Genomic DNA, 21,501 nt, shown 5'->3' with positions numbered 1-21,501 from the left:
AAGGTATTACCTACTGCATCCTATAATTATACTTTAATAAGAAATGTTTTTGAGCTTATATTTACGGACACACCCACCAACGTTCTTGGGCACATTTACAGTTATTTGTGCTGGCTTGGTTCAAAACACATGCTGTAATGGAACCGCTCGCTTCCATCTTTCTTTGATTACAGGTCTGCTTCTCCTGTTGCTCGCCGAGCTATAAGCATAAGCAGCCACTGGTCTCACCACAATCGCATTATGGGAAACTAACCTGATGTTCTTCCTATTTCAAAAGCACCGGAAACATAAAACCAGTAATGTCACTCTGTATTTAAGTAGCAAAATAGAAAGTAGAAAAATGTAACCACTCGTGAATTTGATTAAGATTGAATCAGTTACTGCATTGTAGCATTTATATGTACATTAATGTGTACACAGATGTTAATGATTGATGCCTGATGTTTTCTTTGCAAAAAAAGATGTTATTCAACAGTATGCTGCAAGTCCTTCCTATCTTTTGTCCGTCTCCAATTGTTTCCATGTGCTCGGCCTCAGGAATCTCTCCTGGAAATTCAGGGCATACCACTGCCACAGCAGGAATATGATACCTGATTTTGTTTCTCCATCTATCGGTTTTTTTTTTGGAATTTTTGTATGAAGCGTAATATCCTCTCATGGTTTGAACTGGCCATTACATAGAAACTATCTCGACAATGTGGATTAGACCAGCTGGTATGTGTTTCAGTAGATGTGCATTTACATTGAATTCCTTGTGTGTTGCAGCTCTCCAGAGTCATTCAGTGATAGTATGCTGCTATGGGAAGTAATGAACTCATGTCTGCAGGGCTGGTCTCTCTCTCTCTGTCTCTGTTGCTCGCTTCCTCCGTTTCTCTTTCATTCACTCACTCCCTCACTCTCTCTCTCCGCTTGCTTTGACAGATCGTTTTCATAACCACTTTTCTGAGGTCACAGCCTCGTCTGCAGTAGTCACGCAATCCCTCGCTTGCTCAGTCAGCTTTACATGCCTCTCACACACACACCCTAAATGTACACATATGTGCACACACACACTACTACAGCAATACTACATTACACAAAAGCCGTCTTAAAGAGACAGTGTGCGGCTCTCTCCCAGCAGCCACAACATGTTACAGGCTCCGCTTTAAAGGGTCAGCGTGTCTATTTTTGGCCCTCTGCGCTCAAACATTCCTCCGCTGCTGGCAACACACATGCAACCTGTGGCTGCGGAGCGCAAATGCAGCACAGGCTAAAGCTGATTCTCAGATTAAACCTCTGATTTTAGGAAAATGGTACATTATAACCATTTATTTCATTGAACATTAGGGACTTAAGCATTGTGGTGAAACGCATGCTCTGGTGACATTCTGCTTTAGGAGGTTAAAAAGCAACAATCTCTTTATGTGGTTGGTGCATACTTAGGAAGCAATTGCCACATGTGAATGAATGTTGGCAGTTGCTAACGTAGGTAAGTCAAATACAAAGCAACAGTTTATCTTTATCCTGATTTTCTTGTCTGTGACAGAGCCTCTTATTGAATAGTCCTGACTGGGTCTATACATCCCTGTCCTCTTGTTTCCGTCTTGCTTCTCCCAACACCTCTCTATCCTCTCATCACCTTTCTACCACCAAATAGCCCAAGGAGGAATATACGGTAACAGGGGATGACAGAGGAAAAGACAGTGGGCAGAGAGAAAGTGAGTGCCAGTGACTTGACAGGGTTGAGGAAAACAGAGAGACAAAGGGAAAGCTCACATTGCAGGCCCTCTAAAAGACTTGCAGATTCCTACAAATATCTGGTTTGTCGACTAAATACAGGCGCTTTTCCAAATACTCATTTCGTTGGCACTTTACTTTCTTTCCGTTGCTCAGTTTTGTTTACACATGCAAAAATGACGTCAGTCCTGTCAGTTGTCTTTCACATAATTTTGCATCTTTAATTACCAAGGGCCTCTTGCCATTTGAAGCCATCCTCACTCATCAGTTGTAGTGATTAGCATTAATGGACAATGGGAGACTATCTATTATTCTGCTGCTAATTGACCTCCACTAAGCCCCGCCCCTCTTAGTTATTGTTGCTTAACCTGTTAAGTCATTCATTTAACAATAACAATGGCCGTTATAACAATCAAAATTCACGGTTATTTCTAAACAAAAGTTTCCATAGAGAGGAAATTAGCAAACTTCACATTTCTAGCCAAATTAGCTGTAATTGGGTCAATAGTCTTAGGTATGTCTGAACAGTTCAACAATGTTTATTTGTTGCATGCAGTGCGAGCATATGCCGTGTAAATTAATGGATGTACATATTAGTGCACACATAAACCTTCCTGGTTTCAAATATAATTACCTGCACTCTAGCTGTATAACCAACGTTGACATTTTGACACTTACTCTACACAGAGTGGACAATAATTCTTTACAAGCTGAAATGAGATTTTCCAGCTCATCAAATCGCCGTTTGTGTTTTTTGTCATGACATCACTGGCAGGGGAGGGGGGGGGGGAGGCCACAAAACAGCCTCAATATGGCCTGGAAATTGACGGAGAATTTGGCCGTGGAGAGATTGCATGAGAAGGAAAGGACTTGAAGTAGCAGGGAGGAGAGGCTTGCCAAGAGTAAAGGCTCCGTCCTGAAGGCTTCTGGCAGGTGTTTTGACTCTGCTATCCATCCAGCTGCTGACTAAAAACATGGGAGGTGTTACAGGAGAATCTATTAGCTGGACAGACATACTCCAAGCTCAGTAATCTTTACTAATATCTACGACCCCTGCTAATGTGGCAAAACGCTTGTCTGACTCCAATGAAATAAATGCAGAAGAATCAATCCTATGGTATCTGAACAAAACTAAAATGTTGAAATACTTTTTCTGGTAAAACTGAATCACAATGAATTATATCCATCAGCCTCAACCACTTCCAATGATCATACGGTCTGCCAATTAGGTCAAGTCGGAGAGTTTTCTACCTGAATTGGCCCATCTGACATTTTAACATAGATGCTGGACCAAGGATGAATGGATGGATGGATGGGTGGGAAATTGGTATTGTGATGGTCAAATGAATTATGCAAAAGGAGTTGCCTACTTCTACATTATGCCTCCTTTCTTCCTTTTTGCAACCACCGCCCAGCTCTTCACACGGCACTGGGGTAAAATCCTTCCTGGCATCACCTCTCGTGACATGTTGACCTCATTGCATTTAGTCCTCTGGTTTAGTAGCCGCAACGCTTTTACTGAGGCATTAAATGTCCATTTCGTGTCAAAGTCGTGGTCAAAGGAAAGACAGAATGGGAGCCAGATGACATGAAGTGGACAAGTGTGAAAAGTAAGACGATGAAAAGCAACTTTCACAAAGTTGGAAACAATCAAAAGCGAGTAAGTACGTTTGAGAGGGAAAGAGAGTGTGAGAGAGCAGTCTGGTTGAAGTTGTGCAGGTCTCCAGGCAAAGGAGTGGTGGCACCACAAGAGAGGAAGGATTAAATGGCAGATTAACAAACTCAGAGATGGCAAAACAACTGCCTTGACATTGGAATACAATGGCAATGAAAGTAAAAGGTCTAGGAGAACATAGCTACAATAACAAAAGCCCACATAGTTTAAAGGAAATTGAAAATAATGTCTATACTGCTGTTCTGTAGTGCTATTTCATTATGTATCATCATCAGTTCAAACTCACGAGGGAGACTGCCCTGGTGAGCTTGGAACATAATTATGTTGTTGTTAATTCTTTAGAGTGTTTCCATAAGAAGCCACGGATAATTATTTTGTTTAGGCCAACATGAAATACAAAGGATTGAGATATGAACAGATGGTATGGATGATCTGTTAAAAGTGACCCAACAGCACATCAGCTCAAGCAACTAACATCCACAGTATTTGCTGCTTCTGTGCGTGCATGAGAGTGGGTATTTATAAAAGTATCACCACATTATCATGCCCGAGACATGTGAGCGGCAGCGGCATCTTCATCCTTAACTCGTTTAGGACACATTGAGGTCATTTTCCCCGGGTTTACACGACATTGCGTGAGAAGGGAAGGGTATATCCGGTGAATCCAATTGCCCTCTGTGAGGGCGGCAGCGCCTCCATGAATGTGGCCTTTGAGTGGCGAGAGGCCAGTAGACATGCAGACAGCCTGTACTTACTGTATCTGGGAAATAGCCCTGATGCGACTTCAAACAGCCACAATGATGTTATTATGGTGCCCCCCCCCCCCCTTCCTTCCCAAGCCTTTCTCTCTCCCTTCTGAGCACTTGTTGCTTATGAGTCACAAGGAAGGAGTTTCCAGCAATATGTTGTTGTCCTTCGTATTACTCATGATGGGTTTAATCACTGGTTCCATTTTATTTTAAATAATGTTTTTATTGTTATTAACCCCCTCGAAGGAAGATTTAAGTTAAATGTTCCAATAGCTATTATCATTATCTCTATTTACACAGTTTAAAATGTAGTTGGCTTTCACAATGTTTATTTTATCGAACAAATGGATGACTAGTATATTTGACATAATACAGTAACTGTGTTTTTTTTGGGTATAGGTAAAAAAGGAAATTATCCTTGTGTTTAAAGGTAACAGAAGATCATTTTGTGTGGTGTAACAACTCTTCCAATAACATTATAATCAATGGACTAATATATATTTTTTACACTGACTTTACTCCTTACTTTGGGCAAAGTATTTTACACCCTTTTCTTAACTGGGTTATCCATATCTTTAAGCCAAGATTTGCTATTTTTCCCCAGAAAATAAAAAGACCCTCCAGCAAACATGGCGGTAAAATGCAAGAGGTAGAAAGTTCAACATTATCCTGAGCAAACTCCGTTTTTTACGATATAATGGTATTGCAAGGTGAAAAAACCAGGAATAAAGCTTATATTTGAACATCAGTCCTTGTTTCACAATTTGACGCAGGTGGCATCTATGGACGGCGAGTAGATGTGACTCAGTTTTGATATACAGTATGTGATATATTTACACGTGCTTTCAACAATGGTGCAGGATGTCATATCAACATCCTTCCAGTGTCAGATGTTTTGCTTTTGACAGAAAGAAACTGGGTTGGACTTCAGATTGACAATTCTATCACATTTAAATGTGAAGTCATCTTTCAAAAAAATGCAAACAACTTATTTTGTTTTGTAAGTTTAGGGAAACTGAGGTTATATTACCTAATTCTGCTCCAATGTACACTGTAAGACTATCCCAACACATTTGGTAGTTCCTTACATAATAGATTTGTAGGGTATGAATATATTATTAAAGACTAAGATAAAAAAAAAAGCATAATTATTTTCTGACTTTTTTTGTTTTGAAAGAAAAACAGATTTATAGGAATCAAGTAAAGTTACTAATTAAAATGTAAAGCTTTGTGATAATTGGATGTTTAAGGGCTTTATATTCCAGGCTGCACAGTCAATATGTAAACATGCTGGGACTGCACTTAGTTCACTCTTTAATCTCCCTGCTCTCAAGCTAATTGTTGTCCCGCACAGTGAAAATCTCTTGCATGTCTTAATCTGGAGATGCAGGCAGGGAAAGCTGTCAAGATCCATTACAGGTCAAGAAATACTGCGTTAGAAATCAAATATGATTGAAAAATTATGGGAGTGGTGTATGAAAAATAAACACGGGGGTGGAAGCCACTTCCAGCTCTGTGTTTGACAGATGTCACTGAATGAAAACAAGGATTAGGCTGTCAGGGTTCTGACTGGATACATGTGTGGATATGTGCAAGTGTGTGTATGCATGTGTGATGCATATTTAAAACATTTGCAATTTGATGATGAAAACAAACCCTGGCACATTAGCATGTAGAATTTCCCAAGCTCCGCACGCGAACTTAGAGCAGGGGAGGGCCCCAGTGTGTGTGTTGCTGTGGGTGAAGCCGGCAGCTGTTTAAATTCAGTCTAACTGTGCTCTCTCTGCAACATGCCAATTTAAACAGGATCCTCAGGGACAGAAACACAGTCTGACACTTCTCTACACCACCTCTTCCTGTCATTTTCTCCTTTTTTAACTCCCACTTTTCTCCTTCTTCTTCTTTTGGTTGTAATATCCGCTCGGTTGGATCTGAGATTACTTTGAATGTAAATTCAACAATGTCTATCACTCCGGCCCGTACTGTACTCCTCACTTATCTCGCTGCATTAGCTATGATGAGCTCCTGCACCTGATATGATGATCTGACTTGATCCCTTTGCTCTCTGTCATGTACCGTCTCTAAGAGGTCGTGTCTTTGTGTCTGATGAATAAGTCATTAGATCTGCGCTGAGTTCGTCCCTGAAAAGGTCCAGAGGCTTGGTGCCTGTGGCTTCATTTCTAATGAGGTCACAAACACAAAGGAACCTCCGTGAAAAGACAACGACTCGGCCCATGATATTTGCAGATCAAATAAATCTCTTGGACATTTGGAGATTAAAAGGTCATATTTAACTAGAAAAGGCTGTTCTGAGCGTGTTGCTATAATGTAACAAGTTGAAATGTTGTATTTAAAATACTCAAACTGTTTAAGTTTTAGGAATGTAAATACTAGAATAATTTGTCAGATTAGTGTTAGATTAAGTGCTTATAAAGTTGTTAACAAAGTAGTAGTGGAAATGTCAGACAAGGTGTAGGGCGTGAATTGGAGGTGTCAGTCAAAGTGAGAGCCTGAGAAGAGATTAGTGCAACCCCAGGTGTATACATTTAAAGACTCAGCCAACAGAGTTGTGTGTGAAGTGTAAGCACTGAAAGCTGTTGCTTCAAATCTGCAAAAGATCTGCACCCTGCAAGGGCTGAAGCTGGCAGTCTAAATATAAGCACTGAAAGGAATTCAAATGGCTGATTTCACCAAAAGTGCCTTAAATTCAAAGAATGTAGAGTACAGACAAAACAGCCAGATATTTTATCTGGGAAACTTTGTTGGTTAACAAATGTTTTGTAGAATAAACACATTTATAAATAAAGGAAACACATCTAAGATGAGTGTCTTGAGCCAATAGTGTCTTTAGTTTGTGTTTATACATACACTTGCATGGTTACACTGAATCACAACAAGTATGTTTATAATGCATCATAGGCGTCATAGAAAGCGCTACAGCAGTCCCTTGCCCTGCCCATTTTTTGCTGTGCACACATGCACGCACACATGCACAAATAAATCCCAGTAAGCATTAGGGCCCTCTGTTTACTCTTGAACACTTAAGAGATACCTTCGTTTCTCCTTGCTAACAAATAACGCCTGGGGGGCTGAAGAGCTGAGCCAAGTACAAGTCACGCAACTGCCTTTCTCTCTCTCTCAGTCACTCAGTCACTCACTCACACACACACACACACACACACACACACACACACACACACACACACACACACACACACACACACACACACACACACACACACACACACACACACACACACACACACACACACACACACACACACACACACACACACACACACACACACACACACACACACACACACACACACCACACACACACACACACACACACACACACACACACTTGCCCCTGCAGAGCTGTTCTTCTTTAACAATGTGCCTGGACGCTGTCAAGTCAGAGACCTTCCTGCTGCTGTTAACTGATGTTTGACTTCACTTTGTCTTGCTTTGCACCGCCCAAGTACAAATGTGTCTGTGGCAAGGAAGGATTGTTTTTAGCCTCTCTCCCTCTAGCTGTACCCTCTGCTTGCGTCTGTACCCATCCTAATATTTTGTCAGGCTCCCTCATTCAATCATAATTCGGCAGAAGTTCATGCAGAGTTCAGACTGCTCTGGGTGCACCGAGTGCAGAAAATACCTGCCAACAAATAAACAAATAAAAAACACAAAGACCCTTTTAAAAATCCTCATGCATCACAATTTTGGCATTTTTTTAAATAAGAGCGTACTTTGGCCCCTTTCTCACTGAAATATATGTTTTGCAATGTACGGCATGCACAGCAATACGTCTTAGGTCAGTTACATTTGTGTGGTGAACTCACAACAAACTCGGTTTGAGATTGAAAAAAAGCTATTCCCCCCCGAAGCTTCTCCAAATAACCCTAACTTTATTTGACATGATCTGAAGAACTATTTTTACTCGGGCGAGCAACGTGCTCCTGTTTTCCCATATCAAATGCTGATGAAAGGAGACCTCATCTGGCTGACGGTAGTTAGCGGATTGAGATTAATCGGGTCAGATGCCACCTTTGGTTAGTGATCTTTCCAACCACATGGAAACATATCGATTTACATTAGGCAACAACAGCAGGGACCTGGGCCTGGCCACTGTTGCACACTGAAGCATGCGTCAATTAAGATAAATGGAGGTGACAGACAAAACAAACGTTCTGATGTACAGTATGCCTGAACAGCCAGCATGCAGACACAACCCGATGACATGTAGTACATGTGGAATTCATGCCACGCGAGTCTTCTACACGATCCTGATTCGTATCAGTAATAATGCTTATATAAGACATATGTGTCCGTTCCTTTGCTTGAGGGCTGTCTGCAAAGCATGCGAACAAGACAACGGAGATACACAGACAAGCGTGACAATGACAAATAAGGATTTTTGGATTCTTCTATTTATTTTGTCATTCCTACAAATTCCAATCAAGGCCACATGTAGGACTTTTTCTCTGGGCATATGCATTCCAGCATCGTTTCAAAATATATTCAGTTTGAACTCACAATAAACATTCACACAACTTCTTTCTAGCACTGAGGGAGCTGTTTCTTTGCAAAACTGCCCACATGCCACAACAAATGAAAACATGATTGTTACGAGGCTTAATGAGCTACCAAATGGGCTCTCAACATGTGGCTTTGGGCGGTACTGAGCCTGTAGCCGTAATTCATGTTTGCATGGAGATGAACAAAGTCTCTGTACTTGTTGTGTAAGGGGATGAATATAAATTGGCAATGTGAAATGAGTTAGTCCAAGCCAAAAGGGTTGCAGTTGGGGTTAAGCATGCAACAGTGGCATGCTTATGATAGTACAGCTCCACTACAAACCAAAGAATGAACAAATGTTTGTGATAAGAAACATGCCTGCCAATAACATTACCATCCAATAACTGCAGATTAACTACAGTTCGCACACCCAATTAACTCAAAATAAACTTGACTACAGTATAGGCATTTCTAATTGAATGCAATGATATAATAAACTGCACAAAACAACAGCTTGGATTTGTCTTTGTTTGTAGCACCGCTGAATGCTTGAAGTGCACCCATAATATAATTATCAACTCAAACTGCAGGGGCTTCAGTGTGCTTGTTGCTTCTTTCCTTGTCCCTCTGAGCTTCCCTTGTTTAGGCAGACTAGCGCGCTAGGCGGTAGCTGTGGCAGTAATTACACAAGACAGCTTCCAACAATAGTGTTGGGCCAACAACGGCTTCTGCTCCCTCTGCATGAGTCCTGGCTGTCGATTCACACTCTACCCGTCTGTTCGCGCACACAAACTTCCACACAAACACAACTCCCATCGCCGCCATTAGCTGTTACAGTTAGCGTCTAACGGAGCCCCCCTCGGCACCGTTTTGAGTAATTCACTTATGGCCTTTTGTAATCCCAGGGGGCTCGGTTGGCCCTCCAGGCCAACAGAGTCCAACTCCACTCAAGCGAGTTCAGTGTCTGTGGCACGAGAGGCCAGGCAGGGACAAAGCCAGTGTCATGCCTTTGATTCAAGCAACTAATGAGTTAGCTGTGAGGATGCTAAATGCAGAAGGCGGCTTCTCCATTCATGGTTCTCGACATATACAAGGGATTAGCATGGCTGGTCTGTCACATTAGTTAACAGCTATTGTGTGGCTGATTATTGCAGAGGGGGCAAACACACATGCAAGAGGGTGGGAGAGTGAGCCGACATACAACTAATAATGTGCAATTTAGCATGTAACCATTGGGCGGGTAATGACTATACGTTAGCCCTAAGAAAGGAAATATATGTATGAATATGTTTGATTACAAATATCAAAGCAACTAGTACCAATGGGATTTGCAACAAAAGAAACACGATTATGTTTGTTTATGACTGTGGTATTTGATATATTAGTGTTGGGTTATTTCCTGACCTAAAATGGTTAATTTTCCCAAAAGTTAGCCTCAAAAAAACTTGTATCTTAAAACTGTAACATATTGATTGGATAAGAGCTTAATACAGTTTGCAACCATACTACGTTAGTTAGAGTAAATAATCACGTTTATGTAGAGATGTCAAACCTTTAGTTTTGGGTTTGATTGCTAAGGGACAATGACAATGAGTAATTATAGTACTTGAGTGTATAAACGTTTTTCAGTCCAACCCCTATTCACAATAAATGAACAGGGTTTAAGCTTGCCAAAATAAAGGACGCGAATGATAAGACCCTGAGCACTGGCATTAAGTTAGTCATAACAGCGAAAACATTTACACTGGAAATGTATTAAGCGGCTATACATTTGCGTTTGTATATAGAACCCGTCGCACGGAATTACAGACATCGCATGTGGAAGAAAGAGGAAGGAGAAAAGCCTGAGCACTGGCATTTAGCCTGATCACGCACTTCTCGTGGAGCACATGAAGATGAGAGCTGATCTCTTTCACAGAGGTCAGTGAAATAAACCAGAGGGCAGAACCGCATAGGGAGGAGGACAGAGAGACAGATATGCAAATCATGGTCAAATAAAAAAAATGTGGTTGACTTTCTCTGCTGAATTAAAAGGCATCATTAGGTCTTATAAGTGTTGTTTGTTGATTACTATGACCGTGAATCAGAAACGACATCAAATGATCTATGTGAGAATATATCCCGCTGGTGTGCTGGTACTTGAAAAAAACACAAAAGCGCAAATGCCACTTGTATGTTATTCATAGTTTCACCTTTGATACAAGTCTTGTAATGTAATGGCTTAGGGTGAACTGGAGACTTTGTGTCACAAAGGCCCGAACAGTGCTGGCCAGTCTGCTTGTATCTGTCTGCCGGCTTGTTGTGACATGTGACATTGATATGATGGGCTGGTGGCTTGAAGTCCTTGCACCCTTTGGGGTTTTAAAGCGTTGCGTGCTGGAGGACTCAAATGTGCAATCGCCCTTCGCAGCTAAGGCATCAAGAAACCAGCATGTGAGCAATGGTTCGCAGCTCGTCAGGTTGATACTAATTACCCAAGAAGTTGAACTGATTCCTAGTGATTTTTACCTCCTTATCCCTCTAACACAGTGATTGGTTCAAACAACAGGGGCGAATGAAAAGGTCAAAGGGTTTGACCTTCAGTGAGTTTGAGTATTCACTTCAAAAAAGGTATAGACAGTTGTAACAAATGGGTTAATCGGCTGTGCACTTAGTTCATTGTCACAACCTGGGAGCGTTTGATAATAGTGTCACAGGTCACCCTGAATAAGTCCCTTGAGAGTTTCTTTTTGGATTCTGAAGACATGGTCAGAAAACAAGTGTCTATAGCCATATCTCAAACAAAAAGATAATACATCTTTTCAACTTTTCATGGAAATTGTATTGTTTTTGGTAGAGAATATAGCTGCTAACTCTGCCCTCTGGAAATGTGATCTACATCAATTCAGCCAGTTCGCTTTAGCTTAATGTAATGAATAAAAACAGTAAAACAGCTAGCTTTGCTCTGTCTAAAGGTGATAAAAAGCACCTAGCACAACCTACCATGCACACTCATTGCCATACTATATGTTGTTTAAAACTTGATGGACTGAAGTATCAGTAATAACATGCATAAGTGCTGGAACAAGCTCAGGCTACATTTTTTAAATGTGAGCAACTGTGGGGGTTGCAGTCTATAATTCATAGGACATTTCGAGAGCATGGATATTTGTTTCAAAAACTCAAAGCATCAGTGATTCGACCACATCCTGACCTTTCTAATGCTGAACCTTTTCCCTGCATTTATAGTCCATGCGGCTTGCTGATTTGTCTTGGCCTCTGCCCTGCAGTCTCCTCCGCCTTTGGATTTCAGAGCATACGGAAGTAAAAAAGTGCGGGGGTCACTGAGAGTTTAGTAAACACAAAGTCCGTCTATGATGTGACCTGATACACATGTACACCCCTGAGCAAAGACTCCATTGAGAAACAGCTATCACGCTGCAGCACTTCCTTCTTAGGGAAATCAAATGATCTGCACTCGTGTGTATGGATGCGATTTCACACAGATTCGACATGAAAGGGATTACCCCAAATAATCTGGGAGAGGAGGCTTACAACCATGGAATTCTCCTAAAATGTGTTGATGAGGGAATACAGATCTGGACTGATTGTTGTTGCCTCCTTCCTCTATTGCACGATGATAGTTACAAAACTGTCTCCAGTCTGCTTGCCGACGTCACGAGAGGCGTTTGGCTGCCGTGAGTCTGCGGGTTCTGTGGCCTTTCTGTTCCTCTTTTATTATAGCTCAAACAGCATTTAGAAGCAGACAAAACACATACTGAAAGTGACTGGCACACATACAGAGATTAGCAGCACAGATACACAGAGCGGATCTAAAAACTGTTGTATGTGATGTTTCCTAACTTGGCAGAGATAGATATACTTGCACTTGAATCTCTCCTCACATTGTGTGTGTCTCTGTGTGTCTCTGTGTTCCTGTCAACACCCTGACTGGACTGACAGCTATGACGGAAGGTGGGGCTTTAATTGAGGGCTTCCAGACACTCACTTATAAATACACCTTGGATACGTTTACAACACAGGAATTTATATTCGGGCAGGATATTTGTTGTGGTGGTTCCTTCATGGGTTGTCATGATATACTGCAAGACATTGATCATTTTTAGGGCAGATCATTTAGTGAAAGCAAGGCAAAACATCAGTAAAGTCATATAGATGCTTTACAGGTTGTTCATTTCTCATAAAGGTCAGTGTGCAGGTCTATATTTATGCATATTTCATGCCCCAAGGATCTTGGCTGGTTCAGTTCCCTTTTCCATGTGTATGATCCCACTTGACCACGTATATGTAGACATAATATCAGTTTCTCTTTTTAATGCAGAAACGGTCTACAGTATGTAAGCTGTCAACCTGATACACAGCCTTCAGGATCACAACTTTTTCTGCAGCTAAATGCTGATTATACAGAAATAACAAGATGCCATCACCCAAATATCTCAACATTGAAGAAATCCTGATGACTTTAACAATCAAAACCTCAGCCCAGATAAACATGTTAAATCAATGGATCTATCCTGCTTTCATCATTCATCAAGGAATGTGCCATACAAATCTGAAACAGTCACCCATGACTTTATAACTAGTCAATTACATTTCTGCAATTTATATGCCTCCAGCTAATCCACAATTTTGTTTCATATTTTAGAGTTTATTTATTACTTAGAAAGCTCTGAGAGGCATTGCTCCTATAGTTGTTTTAAAAACCATTAAGTGCACTATATCCCTCTGAATCCACTAATGTGTCGCTCCTGGTTGTTCCATGGTTTTTATTATAGACAAAGACAGTCTGATAGGGAATGAGGCTTCATACCGACCAGAAATGTGACCACATAACACGCAAAAAAACGTAAAAGGAGTGCCAACATCGCTTTAAATGTATTGTGACAAATGCCAGAAGCTCATATTAAAGCATTAGCATGAATTAAGTGATATCAAGTCTATAGCAGTGCAATATGCTAGGATTACAAACAGGAGGGAAAGCTGAACATTAAGGAAGAGGGACAGTACTTTATTAAGTCTCCTTAAAAAGTCCTTCTAAATTCTAAAACGCCGTCTGATTCTCATTACAATTTACAAGAAATTATGATTGCTTTTATGGCATTTAATCGAAGTAATAAAACAAATAATTTAAAAAGGGAATATTCCCTTGAAGCGTTTGCCTTAAATGACCTAATCCTTTCTAAATGTATGGTCGTAACCTGATTTCATATTTGAAACAAAGCAAATGTCGTGGTTCAAATAATGAGATCACAAGCATCCAAATACAATCGCGCAAAACAGACAGTTCCAATGAACATATAGACACCGGAGGACAATTAAAGGCAATCGGGCAGAAAGACAAAGGAGGAGGGATAGTTCATCCTTAGGGTAAATATTTAACAAGCTCAGCAATTACAGTCAGGACAGAGACCTAGCATAGAGGAGAAGGGAATTACAGCCTGCTGGCTGTCCACACACACACACACGCACGCACGCACTACCAACTGATGAATTCTATTTTTTTTATATTATTATTAAAAAACATGTAAAGGGGCCACTCTGGACTAGCGGCCTATTTTTTAAACTGGAGATAACTGTGGCAGCAGGAGCAGACATAAAGCACACATACTTGTCCAGTCTCAAAGTTAAGGCTTTTCACAACTCTGTTTAAAATGAGAGAACATTTGTATTTATTTTATAATATTTATGACTGTTGATTCACGTTTTTTTCAGAAATGAATGAAACCAAGCATGAAGTCAACTCAGGTCATGGATCTCACCGTGTCCGTGACAACATCACAGCTACATCTCGTGGAATATGATAAATAAGGGAAACTCTCTCTGATATTGCATTTTGTTTTTACACACACACACGCACACGCACACACACACACACACACACACACACACACACACACACACACACACACACACCCACACACACATACACACACACACACACACACACACACACACACACACACACACACACACACACACACACCCTAAGGCTATATTTGCATAAAGAACATAGGTACATAGTGTTCACTGAGCTCCACCCTTGAGCAGTCACGCAACAGAGACAACGGTAGAATCTCAGTGCCCTCCCAGAACCACCTGCCACACTATTTTCTTCTTCAACTCTTCTGGATTTAAACTTTTAGCTGTCTTATCATGTTATGATAAAGTCAGATCATCTATGTTTCAACAGGACACAACAAATGATACAGTCCCACCCAAAGCCAAATCCCGTAGTCACTTCATCACAACTAACTGAAGTGGACATCAAGTCAAGACTTGGTATCAACTTCACAGAGTCCCCCCAGTGGACAAAAAGGAGAACTGCATAAGCATAAGTAGAAGCACCTTCATTCCTGCTCTATTAAGATGCTTATAAATATAAATGAAACTTAGAGTTGCATGCTTTGTGGGTTTAAAGCATGTGAATGACTCATTGCTCAAAAAAGAAGATTAGGAAGAAATGATTATGTCTGTTCTTCCAAACCACAGGAAGGATGTGGAAATATGTGCTGCTCATTTGACATGTATCTAGAAGGGCTCTGGCCACACTCTGTGTTTAAATATCAGTGGAAGAACTTTGACTGTGAGAGTCAAGTGAGTTGACCATGGAGAGCGAATGCAGGGATTGCAGATGCACACAGAGCCAAATCTCTCATGTTCCACTCTGGTTAAGCTCATTAGCGTAGCATTAAAGCCAGCTACACTGCCACTATTAACAAGGCACCCAGCAGAGGTGTAGTAAACCGATGCTTTGATGTAAGTGCTGATTTCATAAGAGAAGACCTTTGAAACTTTCTTATAAATTCCACCTTTACTGTTTATATCAGTGCCTTAAACGTGCGGTTACTTTCGGAGGTGAGCACAGAAGCATTACTGTTAGATAATACACAAGCACTAACTCTTAACACACCTTCCAACACATTACTGAGCCTTCTCTATTCTCTATAGATGCTTCTGCTTGGCACCAACATTCCTTCACTGAGGCAGCAGTTTGCAGCCTTTATCTCTGCGTGATCCATCATCCTGAAAAAGGTACCTTTGATAAGTCCAATTAGCACCTGTACTGCAACTTTGCGTGATGGCTAAGCTACAAGAGCATTCGGGGTGAAACAAGTGTGTGCGTTTAGTTGCGTGACTCAGGCAAACAGGATACCAGTTGTTGGGTGCCACGCCAAACCAAAGCAGCAGATGATGGAGATTAAAGTTACTGCATGGATCAGAGGGGCAGAGGGTGAAAGACGAGAGCCACATGTGTCAGAGAATGGATGTGTGACAAAGTTTCAGTCCCTCGCCAACTTATCAAAGAAACAGCTTTTCAAGAGGACTTTCTGCAGCCAGTGAGCCTTTTTCTTCCCTTCATCCTCCCACTACTTTATTACAAGCCTTTTCCCTGACAATACAGAGGGAACTTGTTTAATCCTTCTTCAACAAAAACTACCTCTTGTCTTAGGGCTGTCACATCCAGCTGTGCCAGTAGTCTCTGAGCGGATAAGGCAGCCGAGGCCACCGGCAAAAAAATACGTTGAATATTTGAAGTGGATTGTGGAGCAATGCAAGTTGAGAAGATGAGGCGTTCAGTGGATGGGATAAAAAGTGTTCCACAAAGTACCTATAATTAAATGTGACTACAAAACACAGCGGGGGGAAATAGGGATTTGGAGTGGGTGAATAGACAAACAATGCTAATATATGCAGTGATGCTATCACAGACACCTCCAAATCATCATAAATCATGCACATAAATGTATTAAAACACAAGGGGATGGAAACACGTTATCATATATGTCAGTTAATTGAGCATAAAAAGAAATGGAAACAAATATTTCCCAAAAGACAATGTATTGAGCTAACACAGAAAAGTAGGCCTTCTATAATACAAGCTGTGCTGTTTATGTCAGTTAATATCTCTCTCATTAGGTCATATCATGGAGCCTAGGGGATTTCTACCCTCTCAGGACAAGGGCTTGACTAACATAGTTTGGGGGCATGGAAGATTTTTCATCTTCTAAACGGCAAGATTTAAAGTGACAATTTCCAAAATGTTGCAAAATCGTATTCATGTGTGTTTTCTGTTGGACCAGGGTATATCTATTTCTAGGGATAATAACGCTTCAAAATATTAAATAAAACAAATAATATATATGTTTATGTAGCATCTTACCTTATATTAACTTCACATCTGTGTCAATCTTATAAAAAAGTTGAATAACCTCTTTTGACCTATACCAGTTTACAGCAGCACATATCCCAGAAACTCTTGACACACACACACACACACACCATGTATACATCACTTCAGGGGACATTACATTGACTTACATGCATTTCCTGGAGACTTATCCTAACCTTAACCATAACCAACACATGCCTAACCCTAACCCTAACCCTTACCCTTAACCTTACCCTTACCCTAATCCTAACCAAGTCTTCACCCTAAAATTAATGATTCCCCTCATGGGGACCTCCAATTTGTCCCCATAAGGGAAGCCAGTCCCCACACGTGACTATGTAAACAGATGTAGGGCCCCACAAGTATAGTAATGGCGAGCCCCACACACACACACACACACACACACACACACACACACACACACACACACACACCACACACACACACACACACACACACACACACACACACACACAACACACACACACACACACACACACACACACACCACACACACACTCACACACACACACACACACACACACACACACACACACACACACACACACACACACACACACACACACACACACACACACACCACACACACACACACACACACACACACCACACACACACACACACACACCTCCTTTACCTGCCACTGTAAATGTAGACTTTTTACCTTTTTTCTTACCTTGGAAGAAACTCTTGACGCGGAGGTAGGACACTGCGAGGCGCAGCACGGACAGCTTGTCCAGCTTGGAGATGACATCCGGGGGGAAGGGCAGCAGGCTGGCCAGCCGGTCCAGCTCAGCGTTCAGCCTGTCTCTGTGCCGCTTGGACGGGTTGGTTTTCTCATTGGTAGAGGACTGCTTCCTGATGACGAGACAGAGTGAAGAGAGATAGACGGGGTTAAATGGACGTGTGTTTGTATAGACATGTTTTCTTTCAAAGTCATGCATTCAGCTGTAAAATAAGAATAGTTACAGCTACATGGCTTTGACTAAGTCATGTGTTTAGTTGGGACATACTTGACTACACTGAGAAGCTCCAGGCAGTGCATGACAGCAGCACACAGGCAGGGACTAACTGCACTAGTTGGAGACATGCTACAGTGAATGACAAAGTTACTTTAAATCTCATCCACTCGACATTTTTATTTAGTTTAAATGTATTGTAATTATGAGTGATTTATATTTCCTAATTTAAACTCTTATTTCAGCAAAAACAAACTCATATGCACTCACTCAAAAGTGCAGGGATGTTTTACTCAGACTATTTTACTTGCACCAAACAAATGTATTTTAAATAAATTGTTTCCAAAAAGATAGCTGTCATTTTTGTTTAATATGTTTTCTCCTTAAATCATGTTTTGTGTGGTTAAGAATGGCAAGCACTGCACCGACCCAAGAAGAGACATATGATCAAATAAACCACATTCAGCAAGTCCCTAATTCTATCCTGTATTTGCTTATGAGCACAACGCACCACACTCATTTGTGTAACCACCAATGACAAGTCTTTTTAATTTGCTGTTAGATGTGTTTCTTCACAACACTAGTTAAAAGTGAGCGAATCTCAATGAGTTGAAAGTTGTCTTTACCCCTGCAGAAAACCTTTCCTAACTGACATAAATCCCGTAGGCTGGTTAAATAAATGTATTGCGACAGTTTAACTCTTGATATTAAAAGTACTATACATATTTCAATGTCCTCCTCAGTGCTGCAGGGAAAGTAAAATGCTCCTTGGGCACAGAGTTATTTGTGTATTTTAGTATGGGCTACGACAGAGTTACGGGCTGAACTTAGCATGATCCCATATGTAATGGTCAGCTCCAATTTCCACAGCTGACAGTTTCTGATCATCCCCAAAGCGAAAGAATACTTTACATGAAAACTTTGAAAAGTGCTGTATTTTGGTGAATATATAAATACATATTCTCCAATCCCAATATTGCAAAATATACAAAGAAAAACCTATAACTATCAAGGTATAAGCCGATTATTCAGCCGAGTACCAAAACAACATCATTATTCATGATTAAACAAGGAAATGTAATTGATAACTGGAGGCACTTATAATTGAAATCCTATCTAATCGCACATTTAGCAGACTACAAATGTAAGTATTATGTATTATTTTGATATGGCAAAGACTTTCTTTCAGCTATGCAGCGCAATACATGAAAACTTTATAAATGCCACAGGCCTTCTGAAATTACCACTTCCCCCCTCAAAAATTCTTATATAACTTAGATTCACTATTCATGACATCAGCTGACAAGATGGCCTAAAAACTGTTGTAACCTACATTCAAAAGGATATGTACCTAAAACACTGCCAACCAAACACATGCCGTGACTTCTATGCCTGTGGGTAAAGACGTGGAACATGCAAAGTAAACGAGTCAACAAAAACAACAACTATAATAATTAATACAATAATAATTAGTGATCAAGAGGTTTGTTTTCCCCCATTTCTTATAAGATAGAAATCTGTAGCAAACATTAAGCTTACGTGCATAGCCGTATAATAATAAATGCTATATTATTCATTAATATCATTTTTACAAAAACAATGCTATGATTATAGAATTGATCATTAAGGCAGTCAATACCAAATAAGGCAAATACCGTTATATTCACACCTTTAAGATGTTGTTCCTCTAACTTCCTGATTCATTAGCTACTTTTATCATACGGGTAGAGTGACGTTTTCCCTGCAGGTCAGCAGAAAAAGCACTAAACATATGTGCAACCATGTGTAGGCAAACATTGACTTAAATGCAACTTATTCAAAAGAGCTTCTTAACTGTTTTTGGACGGGCTTCCTCCTCTTTCTGCCCGCATACATGCAGTCTCCCGGAGGGATCATGATCTTGCGCTCTGTGGAGGTAACAGGTGCGCTGCGAAGGAGACAGAAAAGACGTTAACTTAAATATGCCTGGTGCGAGAAACTTTACACATGCAAATCATTCCAGGTGAAATGGATCAAATCCCTGCTTGTAATACTAATTACGCTAACTATATGTCTTAATTAGTCAAATATGAGGCATCTGAGGTTAACGGCTCACAAATAATGGCCAGTAGTTACAAATGACAAAACACACAGGTGCAACTCATCCAATCAATCATTAGCAACGGAAGACATGCCGCGTCGTTTAAAATAAAGAATACAATAATAATGCTTTTTAAGACAAAAAAATGACATAAAAATAATGAAAGCACTGACCAAAAATCCCTGGGGATGTCAATTAATTCCAGTATAGTGATGGCTGTGGAGTCACATTCACTTAAAGTGCCAAAAAGAGATGCGTCTCCTTGGATGCACCGACTCGGTAATGCCAAATGATAAATCCAAAGGAAATAAAATAAATCGCAGAGGTCCTGTATGAGCTCCGAACTGATGTTTTCATCAGCTTTGCACTGCTCGGGGCAGATGTTGGCTGATGCTTTATACCCAATTGAGTCGCCTTCACTTCCTCGCGTTTCAGGTGGCGGATTCCTCTGAATGACATGTCGAGCTCTTCGCACGCAACTCTCTGCCTCACAAACAGAGCGCCAGCGCACACACTTTCGCGCACACACACACACGCACACACGGGCTTAGTCCTCCTCGCTGCTTTCAAGTACTGTCTGCTTATGTGCATTTCGGTCTTTCAATATAGCTTTCCAGTTTCATGTAGTGTTGCAATTACGCTACTGTAATACTTAGTATAACAACAATAACTGCTATATTGTATCATTGAGGCTTATATACGTTGTATCATTGAGGCTTATATACGTTTTTGCATAATTTTATAAGCAAAATTATGAATTTGATTGTCCAAAAGCATGTTCTCTTTATTTTGTGGCCACATCATCTGTTTGGCTTACTAACATATGTATATACTTCACCGAAAACGGTGTAGCCTATTAATGTGCTGTATTGACTAAATAATGTGCATTTTTTTGTTAAATAAAATGGAATTCTTGGTTGGTTTTTATATTTACGAGGAGCACATGAAAGTAGCAGAAGCCCAACTCGACCCGAGCGCAGCCGCGCGCAGCACACACACATTTTCGGAGCAGCGCGAGGGGAGGGATCACAAGCGAAGGGCTGCAGAAGCACAAACCTCCAGATTCACTTCGAGGCTTTCCGCGGTCGACGGCAGTCAGGGACCTGAGGCTTTTACAACCCTTTAGAAAACAAACAAACAGTTAAAAGCGAAACCTGCTATACTTGAATATACGGTTATGGTGCGTTGGACGGGACCGGGTTTCTTTTTACCGACCAATTTATTCTGTGGACTTTTAAATTCAAGTTGGCTTTCTGGGACAGATTTGGCAGCTGCGTCAAGCTCGGTACTAACAACAAGTTTATACCGGAAATACACTAATGCCTTCAAAACAAAAGCATCACGTTGTCACCGATCTAACTACCTGATGTAGTTCATCTGTGGAGGAGTAACATTGTATTTGTATAGTGTGTTGTTGCCGGTATAGTTGTAGTGTTGATGGTGCCAATGTTGCACTTTGCCCTGTATATCATTTTCTTAATTATAATTGGAACACATCCTCGATAGCGATATTGTTGTGTGTAGTTTTATTTTGGAATTCTAAACCGGAAATGCTATTGCAATCTGGTTGAAATCACCAAGTAATTCAATGTATGTTGAATATGGCAACG

The 21,501-nt window shown here is 40.8% G+C and overlaps 1 protein-coding gene across 1 annotated transcript in view; it reads right to left on the bottom strand.

The window, feature by feature from the left end:
• Positions 1-20,326, bottom strand: part of ahrra (aryl-hydrocarbon receptor repressor a) — a 54,132-nt gene extending 33,806 nt beyond the window's left edge. Inside the window, exons 1-3 of the mRNA XM_034211935.1 lie at positions 20,065-20,326; positions 19,646-19,738; positions 17,529-17,710 (exon numbers count right to left, since the gene is read on the bottom strand). Coding sequence (XP_034067826.1) covers positions 17,529-17,710; positions 19,646-19,707 — 244 coding nt within the window. The 5' untranslated portion in view covers positions 19,708-19,738; positions 20,065-20,326. The remainder of the gene's footprint in view (positions 1-17,528; positions 17,711-19,645; positions 19,739-20,064) is intronic.
• Positions 20,327-21,501: the final 1,175 nt, after the last annotated feature.

Source organism: Gymnodraco acuticeps, unplaced genomic scaffold (genome assembly GCF_902827175.1).
Source record: "Gymnodraco acuticeps unplaced genomic scaffold, fGymAcu1.1, whole genome shotgun sequence".
Taxonomy (NCBI): domain Eukaryota; kingdom Metazoa; phylum Chordata; class Actinopteri; order Perciformes; family Bathydraconidae; genus Gymnodraco; species Gymnodraco acuticeps.
This window is presented reverse-complemented; position numbering and strand designations above follow the sequence as displayed.